This window comes from Coffea eugenioides, chromosome 4, assembly GCF_003713205.1.
Source record: "Coffea eugenioides isolate CCC68of chromosome 4, Ceug_1.0, whole genome shotgun sequence".
Lineage (NCBI taxonomy): Eukaryota > Viridiplantae > Streptophyta > Magnoliopsida > Gentianales > Rubiaceae > Coffea > Coffea eugenioides.
In genome coordinates, this window is record NC_040038.1 from 36,396,204 (window position 1) to 36,408,837 (window position 12,634).

At 37.4% G+C, this 12,634-nt stretch overlaps 1 protein-coding gene across 1 annotated transcript; it reads right to left on the reverse strand.

The window, feature by feature from the left end:
- Positions 1-682: 682 nt before the first annotated feature.
- Positions 683-6,872, reverse strand: LOC113769280 (SNF2 domain-containing protein CLASSY 4-like). The gene is made up of 3 exons (XM_027313742.1): positions 6,686-6,872; positions 5,118-6,568; positions 683-2,530 (listed from the first exon to the last, which is right to left on the reverse strand). Exons 1-3 carry the CDS (start codon positions 6,870-6,872, stop codon positions 683-685), a joined length of 3,486 nt encoding a protein of 1,161 aa, XP_027169543.1.
- Between the last annotated feature and the right edge of the window lie 5,762 nt (positions 6,873-12,634).

A 12,634-nucleotide genomic window follows, 5' to 3' on the forward strand; every position in this document is an offset into this window, starting at 1 on the left:
ATACAAATAATAACAAAATGAATACTAGTTTTCATTGTCATTGCCTTCGAATCGTTCCCAAATATGCTCGACCAAGTCTGATCGAAGTTGATCGAAGTCTGATCCCAAATATGCTTTGTGCTGGAATTTTACCGTTGCCATAGGCCCACATTCAATGGATTACACGCATCATACATGTGATGCGTGTAATCTCCATGACACGGCTCCCCATTGGAGCCGTGTCATGGAGCGGTGTAATGGCTCCCCATTACACCCCCATTGGAGCTGCCCTTAGATGAACCATTGGCCTGTAGCACAGAATAGTTATTCCCTGCAAACACAGTGATAACATTGAATGAAAAACAAAACAATTACTTGATCAATCATAGAACAAGTACTTTCTCAGGCAACAAACAATTGGCTGGCAAAACTATCAAATCACGCTGGCAGTTTTCAAAAACTTGAAAAAAGTACCACGACAACCAAAAATATTCTGTAAAAACTATTTGAAGAAAGTTTAAAAACACACCACTCTGCAGCAAGTTTAAAACATAGAACAAGTTTCATGTCACTATCAGAGTATACTCAATGACAAAGTGCAGCAAGTTTCAAAAGCTACCAGAAGAAAGGTCGCTAGAGCTCCCAAACAAAAGGCGAAAGTATCAACAACTGATGAGAGATACAGCAGCGAAAGGTCTTTTGGCTATTGCTTGTGCTCAACATAATTGAAGTTTGAAAATGCATTTGATTCCTTCGGCTGGTGAATAACATTCTCAAAGATATCATTCAGCATTTTGTTGTCAAGCATTCCTTCCAAGATTTTATCCTTGAAAACAGATGAGATTCTAGACTTGTTCCTTTGCCTGTCTTGAGAAGAAAATACCAAGTCAGACAAGCGATCTTTGTTAGTCTGTTGAGCATACTTTTCAACCTCCAAGGTCCCAGAGGTTATCAAATGATAAACATAGACAGACTTCTTTTGGCCAAGCCTATATGCTCTGCTTATTGCTTGCCTTTCAACTGCAGGATTCCAGACAACGTCTAACAAAACAACTCTTGAAGCCCCACTAAGATTTATTCCTTCAGAACAAGTTTTTGTGGATGCAAAAAGAACTTTCACCTTACTGGAGGGATCATTCAGAGAACTAATTGATGACTGGCGATTCTTCTCGTCATGTTTTCCATCCATATACAGCACTTCTATGCCTTCCCTCCACTTCAACTGATCTATCAACTGCTGCATTATGAATCTCAAAGGGTGAATAAATACGCTGAAAACTAAAACCTTCTCATGCGATGCATCGCATAATCGGATGAGCTCAATGGCAAATTTCGTCTTTACTCCAGCATAAGGACTACAATCAAGTACCCCTAGTCTGAATTTGTCAGCAGAGAAGCGTTTACTGAAAGCAGCCAATGAGGGGTGGACAGAAATGAGTGACACCAAATGTACTTGGTCAAACCTGCTCCAATCATCCGATATAAGCTGAAGAATGCCCTTCTGCTCATCAGTTGGCCGCAAAATAACAAGTGTGTCCTTCAGACCAGGGAGACTCTCCTCTAGTATAGAACCTTTGTGTACATGTACAAAAGGATCTATCATAGCTTTGAGCTCCTCTACTGCATTGTCAGAGTTGTTATCAATGGCATTGGTCAAGGAAACCCATCTCTCTTTCTCCACATTGCTCTTCCGCTGCCATCTTCTGCTGCAACTCTCAGAGGTCACTGAACCAGAAAGCTTTGGGTTTACCAGGCAAAGAGTATTATACAACTCTTCGAAGTTATTCTGAAAAGGAGTTCCAGAGAGGATTATCTTTCTTTTTGTCTTAACTCTTGTCAAAACCTTCCAGACAAGACTCTGTTGATTGCGAGGCGTGTGCCCTTCGTCAAGAACCACAAGACCAGGCAGTTGAAGAAAGATTTCCTTAAGTTTTTCATCACTTCCTTTTCCCTTCCGTCCACTAGCAATCTGCTCAAACAACTTGTAGCTGATTCCTAGAACACTTTCTTCCTTTGTCCACGAGTACAGCTTTGTCATTCGGCTTCCTACTCTCCGAAGAAAATTTGCATCAGTTTTGAGTTCGTTTCCCGACAAATCCTTGCTATTAAAGTTATGAAAAGGAATTCTATATCCCCATTTTCGGAACTCATTTTCCCAGGTAAGCAGCATGCTTGTAGGAGCTATAATCACGGGTCGGCACATTGGATACATTTTCAACAATGACAGAATAAAAACAATTGTTAGGCAGGTCTTCCCGGTGCCAGGGGCATGTGATATTATGGCTCCTCTTCCATCATCAGAAAGTTCAGTTTTCAGCTTCTCGATGTTGGTTTCTCCTACTATGTTTTTCCACAAGAAGACAAATCCATCCAGCTGATGACTATACATTGACATCCTAATGTCATCTGGAATAAGATCCAGTACAAAGCCTTCAGCATCAATGGGGGTGTAATAGTTTCCAGAGGCTGAGTCATCAAGATGAAGCTCATGAATACCAAAGTAATCTCGGCTAAGGTCAACCCAATCCCATCTTCGTGGAGTCTCTTTTTTCTGCAGGCAATAGCAATTTAGATAAAATTTAAAAATAACTGGGAATGCAAGTAACAATATGAAGTTCTGGTAATATCGTAAAGGTCCCATTTCACTACACAACTCAGCCCAGATTATTAAGCTCTTTGCTAGTAAAAATGATGCTAAGGTGGTCTCTACCATTAAGTATGGTGCTTGTTTTTGGTTCTATGATAGGAAATTAAGAGGTGGTTGTTTTTGGTTCTCTGATAGGATATTAAAAGGTGCTGCTGCTTTAACACATGATACTCCTTATTTTCTGCCTGTTGTAGATTTTGACAATCAGGTAGATTGGAAACCTGATTCTTCAGGAATCTACACTACTAGATTAGCCATGAAAAAGTTTCAATCTCAGTCTAATAGTTATCCAGGTATATAGTTGTCTGTGGAAAGAAATATATGCTTAGAACATTCCTATATCTTAAGGTTGGCATTTGTGAGTGGAGATTAAGTACTGAAGACAGGCTAATCTCTCGGGGTATGCCTGTTGAACATGGTTTTGTTCCTAATGAATCTCTGAGCATATACTCTTGTCCGTACTCTCTAAGAACTAGCTAGATATACAGTTGCTGAGACTTGGTCCATTGAATTGTTATGGGTTGAACAACACTGTGCTGGAAAGTCATTTGGTAGAAATGTGTGCAGGGTGAGATTTGCTGTTGCAGTTTATCAGCTCTGGGGAAGTGGAAACTGTAAAGTTATCCAAAAGTCTGTTGTATCCAGTTTACTATTTTTGCAAGCAAATCTTGCAGGACCTTTGTGGTATGGTTAGTGGTTGGCTTGGTTCTTCAGTTTAGTGTGCCTAGAGTTAGGCATTTCTCCCAAAGTTTTAGAGTGAGTTCTAGAATAGCATAGTGTCTGTTATGCACTTAGAACAGAAATTCTTGTTTCTTTGCCTTTGTCAGGGTGTTCCCCCATCTTACATGCTTACGCTCCTGTTTTGAGCCAATAAAGCAAGGAGCTTAGTGAAAAAAAAATTAGGAATATGAAGTTCATTTATTTAAGTTCATCTGTAAGGAGCATAAAAGAAGGGAATTCAAGTAAGATAAAATTGCAAATGGACTAGTGGGAATATATACCAGAGTAGGAAAAATGTCCTTCATCTCCTTATGCACAATTTGACAACATCTGCATATGATTCCAATTGGTTCTTCAAGAATCAGCTGATGTTTCCCTGAGAGACATTACTCTGCTTGGCACTTGGCCGTTGCAGTGACATGATGAGCGCCATCCTGATGATCAACACCACAAGAACACAAAATCTTCTCACATGAGTTTCAATGTGGACAATCGGATAATTAAAAAGAGTAAAACAGGCATGATAAGAAGAAAACTCAATCAATGTTCTTGTGCTCAGAATGAACAGAAATTAAAAATCCAAAAAGGTGTGGAAACTAAAAACATCATTGTAAATTGACAGCAAAGCCAGCAAAAAATATCAATAACATTATTTGGACGATGCAAATCTAAGCCAAATGGTAAATTTGACTAGAAGGGTGCAAAACTTAGGAGGTTTCTTATGACACAAATAGCACACTGAAAATACTTTTATGTCTTTCTGTCTAATGACTGAGATCTCGCAAAGAACTAGATGGGAGTATCTGTATGTGATTGTGAATACAACGAAATTTCTAGAACAAATCTAGAACAAATTTACGTAATACAACCAGGACGAAAAAGAAATCAAACAATCCAATAAATTGTAAAGTTTGGAAATTGAAAACATGTCTTACAATCCAAATATTGTAAAGTTATTGTACAAGAGCAGAGGAAATTGCCTAATTCCACGTTATCAAAATTTTCATGCATGGACTAGTTAAAATATCAGAGTAAGACTAAATTTCATTAACTCCTTTTTCTTACAGCAGGACATGGATGAGAAAACTTTCTTTGTCATTAAAACTGATATCTAGCTTAAATATTTCTAAAAGTGGTTCAAAAGGAGAACAGCAAGCTTTTCCCGTGGGTTGCATAAATAACTTAAAATGAATAATAGAATCATCCCATCACCATCAGTAACAAACATACAATGTTAGGACCAACTAAATAGCATGCACAATGGATCATGAAACAGCAACTTGTATTTGTATTCTTAAAACTACATAAGAAAGCATACTGTCAACAAAATTATAACTATTTGAAAAACTGCATGATCTTGTTAACCATAGATTATTAGATAATAACTGAGGAAGAAACAAATATTAGATGACCAACATGAGATGATACCTACTGCATGTTTCCAAATCATTTCAAAGTTCTAAGGCATCAACTTCAGTATTCCAGGGCAGAAGTCAAAACATTAGCAGATTAACTAAAATCTCCAAACTCAGCTGACAGACAAAGAATGGATCCAACAGAAGGAATAAGGCAGCAGCATAATAATGAGCTATCTTTCAAATCATTATCAGCAGTAACGTATTGAAGAAACAATCATTCGTTTCTCTAGGATTAGTTAAACTGTTCAACCTGCATGGAAACTATGTAGATACTTATGTAACTCCAAATCCAAAAATCACACTGAAGTAATCAGAGAATGTCAAATCTCTCAAAATTAACAAAGCACCATTACCTTGGATGATTCAGTAAAGTCAGAATCTGGTAATGTGAGGCACATTTCCATCTCAGTAAAAAGATCATCAATTTCTTTCTGCCAGTCTTCTTTCTTGGGTGGGGTTAAATCCTCGTCATCAAATCTGAATTTTAATGGCAGTGTATGAGTAGGACCATTGTCTTCAAAAGAAAATGGATTTTTGTTTGTCTGCTCATCATCCTTCAGCATGGACCCCAGAAGAATATTCATGTAATCCACATCTCTTTCTCTTCTCTTTGAGGGTTTAGATATCCTACTGCTTTCCTTTTTCTTCTTTGGCATCTGATCTGATGAATCAGAATCCTCACCTGAAGAATCAGAACTTTCACTCTCAGAAACATGAAGACAGCACTTCCTTGATGTTCTGAGTCCTGGTTCGTGTTCTCTGGACTTTGGACTTGGTAGTTGAATGAAGCCATCATCTTTTCCTATCCCTCCTTCAAGGTTATCCTCACTACAATAACCCCAATGGTTTGATTGTGTACCAGAGCTCCTTGATTCTTCCTCACTACAGGCATTATCAGAATCATCAGCATCCTCTTCAGAGCTAGAGGATTTTGAGTTGAGATCATCAAGATTTTCAATTAGAAGACCCTTTTCCTTGTCCTGAGCTCGATTCCCTGAAGGTTCACTCTCCATGGTCATTCTTTCATTTGTTGCATTTCCATCACTTCTAACCCTCTTTCTTCTTCTACATGGAAACTGCTTCCTACCCTTGACATAACTACATCTCAAGTTTGGAGGGACATCTTCTTCAGTTACAAGCACGACATCACTTCCACTTCCCCGATCACTATTCTTACCCTTGTAAATAGTGTCTCTCTTCCTCATCCTATCTAATTCCTTCAATTTCACTTCTTCCACCACTTCCTCTTCCCCCAAAATCCTAACATCACTTCCACTACTCTCATCATCATTGAAAATTTTTTTAGCAGTTCCCTTCCTCTTTCTATTGAACATCTTCCGGTTTACATTTTCCCCCTCTTGCTCTTCATCACTGCTACTGCTGCTAATTCTAACCATTTCTTCGACATTTCTTGTGACTTTTCCTGACTCCAATTCTTCCCTCACCACTTCCTCTTCCCCCAAAATCCTAACATCACTTCCACTACTCACATCATCATTGAAAATCTTTTTAGCAGTTCCCTTCGTCTTTCTATTGAACATCTTCCAGTTTACATTTTCCCCCTCTTGCTCTTCATCACTGCTACTGCTGCTAATTCTAACCACTTCTTCGACATTTCTTGTGACTTTTCGTGACTCCAATTCTTCCCTCTTTTTTCCCTCAGTAGCGTTCATTTCATGAGAGCCATGGGCTCTCTCACTTTTCCCTTTCTTCTCCTGCTTCTTCTCATTGTATTCATTAGTCATATGCTTTATTTGAGCCCTTGTCCACTTCGCTACAGTGCTTCTCTTTTCTTCCATGTTACCTAAAAATAAAGAAAGCAAAGATTATAAACCCAAATAGCAACACATAGAAAATCAGAAACTACCATAGCTTGGTAAAAGTGACAATGATCATTTAAACCAATGATAGACCTGCAGACTTCCAAGAAAAAGAAACAAATTATGCAGAAGCTTAGCTATAGCTGCACTATAAACTTCAACTCTAGCTAAATAGCCCTTACCATCAGGGTCTAGGAACATTATTCTAAAAGGTGCAAGGGACAAGTCAACTGCACAAACAACAAAAATAAGAGAAATTCCTTGCCTTCTAGCACAGCAAAACCTCATCCTAACTCCAGCTTATACCAGAAACTTTGATTGTCAACCATGAAACCAAATTTTTCACCCCACAAAGCATTGAATTCCATACAAACACACAGTCATACACAGTAACAATACTTTAAAGATCAAAGATACTATTTTGGAGATAAGAAAAACAAAGCTTTAATGCCTTCCTAAATTAAAGTAGGTTGTCCATTTTTAATGATCCTCTTCATAAACTTACCATTACACCTATGCATAACTGGTTAGTTCAATCATCTACTAGCTAAAAAATCTTAGAACAGATTTGCCAACATATAAAGATAAAAGATAAAATGTCTTAGACCCAAAGGAGAAACATGCTCTCAACATTCAGTATAGCTTCATAGTGACTTGTGCATCATGGAAGTAATGTGGAAATCGATCTTTTCTGGGGAACTAAATGTCTTTTTCAGAACTAGAGTACTTCACAAGCAAGCATTTGATCTGAAAGCGAAACCCCATGACTAAAATGTTAACCAAGATTTATATTGCTCTTTTCTATGATAGCCCATTAGATCTTGATAAGATCAATCTACTTGCCCTAATGAATTTCCATGGCAGATGAAGCCAATAACAAACTAGCATTTGGAAGCAATACATGGCCCTTTTGCATCTACTAGCTCAACAATCTTAGACCAGATTTCTCAAGAAATAAAGATGAAAAATGACAAACATATCCTACATATCCTACATTACTGAGTATTGACGTACCGTATTTCTGATAAGACAAGAAAAAGCCTGAACACAAGCTTTTTGAGCACTAGAAAATTAAGCAACATCCTCCATGTTAACCAAGTAGTTAAAGTACCTGCCCCAAGAGCCAAGAAAACATTCAGCAACTTTTAATGTGTGCCTTTTAAACTGCAAAGTATTCAAAATAAAATGCGTAACAAATTCTTTATTGTTTTAATAACAAAATAAAGGGTTCACTGCCACTAACACAGAAGCTTTCTGAGATCACATGGAAGCAGACTAGCTATGCATTTAGTCCTCTACAGATTTTAGGAATCAAAACCACCAAACGAAGAAAATCTTTCTCAAAGAAGATAGAAAAAAAGTATTATAGAAACAAAGACGACAGTAAACAAAAATCCCATAAAATCATCTAGTAAATAATGGCAATATAAATGCAAAATAGGAGAGAACATAGAAAAGTCTCTTGATTCCAAAAAAGGACATGCTTATAAAAGTACACACTATAAAGGGCATGTGACATGGAGATGGTATCCCTTATTTCTGACGAGCAACACACATATTTATGGAAACAAGTACCAAAAGTATGATTTTCTCAGCCAAGTAGTACTGTACATACACAATTGTGAGCAGAACAAGTTGAAAGCAACTTTTTGCAGATATGATCCAGCATTATGATGAAAAACTTGTGTTCCACCTTAATAATAGTTTTTAAAAAAAATCTACAACTGTCCATGTCAAAACATCATTTAATGTCTCCATAGAATAGCCTTCAAACAAAAGAACTAATTGAAATAAATTTCTTAAAACCCAAACATTCCAAGAGATTTGAAAAGTCCCCTTGTGAAACAAATAAATGGCATGGAACAAGTTTTCTTTGGTCATCATCTATGGCCTTGTTTACATAATGCTGCTTGGTACTAGAAATCATCTATCTACCAAGTTGCCATTGTCTCCTTTCCTCATTTCCTCATTTCCTGAATTGCTTTTTCATTCATAAACATTGATCTTCATCACAAAGTCCAAATTTTATCATAAGATTTGAGATTCTTCAATCTTCCACATTTGACTGCCTCATTCTAAAAATTTGTTGACCTTGTCCTAGTAGTACTATTCATGGTGAATTCTTATTTTCTTTATATATGGTTTTCTCTTAAGGGGTTCTCTTCTTTTATTTGTTTTCCTCTTTCTTGTTTCTTTCCTGCTTAACTTTATTCACTTCATTGCTGAAGTGGAATATTGGAGGGAAAGGATTTGATTTTCATCCGTATTGTTTAGATTTGGAGTTATCCCATATTGCATTTGCAGATGATTTGTTTCTATATTGGCAGTATTGAGCATTCTTTTTGTTTGGTCAGGGACACGATTGCTGAATTTGGAAGTTTCTCTGGTTTGAAGCCTAATCTTCATAAGACTTGTGTGTCTATAGCTGGTGATAGCGATGAAGTGGGACAGCAACTGTGCAACATATTGGAGATGCCAAAGGGTGAACTACCAGTTAAATACTTAGGTCCACCTCTTAGTTCAAGAAAACTCAGCTACAAGGACTGCCAACCTGTTTTTATGAAGATTCAGCAGAGGGTACAATGTTGGGCTGTGACAGCCCCACCTCCCCCTAAGGCGAACCAAAGGGTTCGGCGGACCGCCTGCCCAGCTCTCGCCGGAACTTAGTCGTTCACTTCAACCCTCAAACAAAATCAGAATAAACCCATAAGAATAAATATAACGACGATCCAAAACTTAAAGCAAAACTTATGTATATTACTATCTCAAAAAGGAGTACAAACATCGAATATACAAAGGTTCTCAATTCACCATACATCCAACCCGTGCCAAGCACTAGGGCGAGAACCATTACAAAATCAAAGAACTAAACTAGGCTAGTCTATACAGAGCTCTCATCCCGCTCGCCGTCCCCTGTTAAGGAAAACAAAACTAAAGGAATGAGCTAAAAGCTCAATGAGGTTCCGAACACATAATCAAACAATCAATCCAATACATTAATCATAGAGTATCAATAGTTCAAGAAACATTTACAATGGAAAGCGATAATAACACATTCATAAAAAGGATACGGGCTCATAAGGAGCCGTTCGTTCGTTCGTTCGTTCATTCTCCTGTCATTCCCCTTGTTCCTCCAATTATTTGAATATGCATTTTGATAAGTAAAACCCTTCATTTCATTCATTGTCACTCGTTCATTCATTTCATTTCACCCCCTTCCGGACGTTGGCCGGACTCCACCCGACAACAAGGTAATACTCGAGTATACGAAACGTTCACCCAGGGTCACTAAATCGCCCGACCGAGTCCGCTTCTGGCCTGAGTCGATCAGTAACGAAGGGCAGGGCCCAGTTCAGCCAATGACTTACATTCATGCACATATAATCATTCAATCATTGAAAATTTCACATTCATTTAGGTCGAGTGCGATAAAGTACACACTCGCCTAAAAAACTCGTTTTTAGCAATCATTGAAAGCATTTAACATTCAAACATTCAATCAAATATCCATAACATGGAACAAGGCATATAGTCAAGGGTAACATAACAACAAGGAACACTCACCTATTTAAACAAAATAACGTCCAAAGTTTCATTCCGGATAATACTCTCAATCACCAAGGAACCCTAATAATCAAACGAACACATTATGTTTCAACCATCAAAGATGTAAGTGAGTCAAAGACAAGTCGAATACGTACTAGTACAAAGCAAAAATATGATTTTGGTAGTGAAAAGAGTACATTGAAACCAAATGACATAAGTAAAATATTTGTAAAACTTAGACTCATTTGTAAAACTTTAAAATCGCTATTTGAGTCGAAGTGGCAAAGAAAATGTAAATACCCTAGATGGTTCACGTGGTATTCGCTCTCAAGCCTTACTCAAGTCGCAAGTATATCGATCTAGTTCTCGAGTGTAAATTTGGGCAGCACGCCCTTTGTATTTACCTATTTTCCAGCCATTTATGGCTTCATTCTTTTCCTCAATCAAACCCAAAGTCATATACAAAATCATCTCATTTCAATAGCCATTCCATAGGCTCCAAGTCATACAAGTACAAAATCAAGCTAGGAGCATGTGCGGAAATGAAGGTTGAGTCAAGAAACAAAAGACAGATTTGACGTTGTTTTACGTAACGGACACAACTAAAGCTACGCCTATCATATTGGGGTGAAATTTATACCGTTTCGAAGCTAAGACAAAGGCCTACAACTTTGATGAAGACCACTCAGTCCAGTTTATAGTGTATCTAAGTCAAAATCTCAAATAACAGAACCAGAATCTCACATTCGGGCTTGATAACCGCCTTATGCGTAAACGACAATAACTCAGGCTACCGAATTTCAAACAAGGTGATTCTAGGGGCGTTGGAAAGATAAGACATAGCACTACAACTTTTGTGTTTTGGCCAAAGGCTAATTCAGTACAAATCAGGATAAACAGACATGGTTAGTGTTGTGAAATATCAAAATTGTCCACTGGACTAAACCTATGAGAGTCAGGGGTATTTTTATCTTTTCACAGGCTACGTTCCTCCGATTGAGCTGAAATTTTGCAGGCAATTATAAGACATCATTCTCTACAACTTTTATGTTTTATGTTAAGTCTAATTCAGCCTCTAACATCACGAACTGGAACCGGGCAGAACTGAAACTTGAATTTCCAGAAATCTGGACTTTTGTTATAGTCAAGCTATAATTCACATTTTTACCTTAAAATTACCACTACTTTCTCCTTTACAAGATTATATACCATATATATACACCATATAACAGCTAACCCACAAGAAATATGAGTGAATAAATCAAAACCCTAACTCAATATTCCTCCCTCCAATCATCAAAACCGTTTGAAACAAGCATCACAAGCACAACTCTAACATTAATACCCAACTTAATCATGATTAATGGGGAAAGAAAGAGTGATCAGCCATTATACCTCAAGACAAGACCTTGCAAGAGTGATCCTCCACTACTCCTTGAAATTTTTGGTTCCTTAAGCTTCCCAAGCTTCCAAACTAATGATTAATCTGTTTAGTTTTTCTTGTTCTCACTAAATCAAGCAAACCCAAGATGCAATTGAAGTTTTCTTTCCTCTTGGTTTTCCTCAAGACTCACGGCCCTCTCTCTCTATTTTCTATGAGTTTTTGCTTTGTTTTCCATCTCATTTACTAACATCCTAGATATTTAAGCTAAGGTCAAATGTCACTTTTCCTCCACCAATCAAATTTAAGCTTAGGAAGACCTTAGAAGCTTCAAGGTTACTAATATCTTACTTTGCTAAGTCTCACACTATGGCCCTAATAACTTTTAATCTTTGCAATTAACTCCATAGTTCACCAACTAGTTGTAACAAAAAAAAAAATGTTGCGTGCATCGCACTAGCGGGCCCCACATCGATAATGCGTTTCAAATTTAACGTACACTAACTCATACTAGGAAAATGAATTAAAAACTGTACTTGCTTGTAAAAATGCATTGAAATTTTAATATTTCCAAGGAAAGTATAAAATGTAGGCAAAGGAATAAAATAATGCTGAGAAAATGTGAAAATTTTTGGGTTCTCACATGGGCAGTAAAAAAACTTACCTATGGAGGTCGGTTGCAGGTTATCTTATCTATCCTTAGTGGTATCTTCCTCCATTGGACTAGTGTTTTTACACTACCCAAAGCAGTACTTCATAGGATTGACAACATGTTATCCTCATTTCCATGGTATGGTGAAATTAAATCACATTATGGAGCAAAAGTAAAGTGGGAAGATGTCTGTAAACCAAAGAAAAATGGTGGACTAGGAGTGCAGAGCATAGCCAACTGGAATAATTGTCTGATCCTTAAGTTCATTTGGAATATATGTCAGAAAAATGATACTTTATGGGTTAGATGGATACACTTTGTGATGTTGAAAGGGCACAGTCTATGGGAAGTAAAAATTCCTTCTGATTGTTCATGGTGTTGGAGAAAGTTGTTACACCTTAGGCATCTTGCTCAGCCATGGATTAAAATTGACATTGGTGAAGGTAAGAGCATTTTTTCCTGGTTTGATAA

Bases quoted from the DNA above. Each gene is read 5' to 3' on its own strand.
- LOC113769280 (XM_027313742.1), bottom strand. From the start codon at position 6,872: ATGAGGTTTTGCTGTGCTAGAAGGCAAGGAATTTCTCTTATTTTTGTT. The intron at 6,569-6,685 runs GTCTGCAGGTCT...CTTTATTTTTAG, and splicing joins TTTGTTTCTTTTTCTTGGAA to GTAACATGGAAGAAAAGAGA. The intron at 2,531-5,117 runs GTAATGGTGCTT...TATTGCCTGCAG, and splicing joins ACTTTACTGAATCATCCAAG to AAAAAAGAGACTCCACGAAG.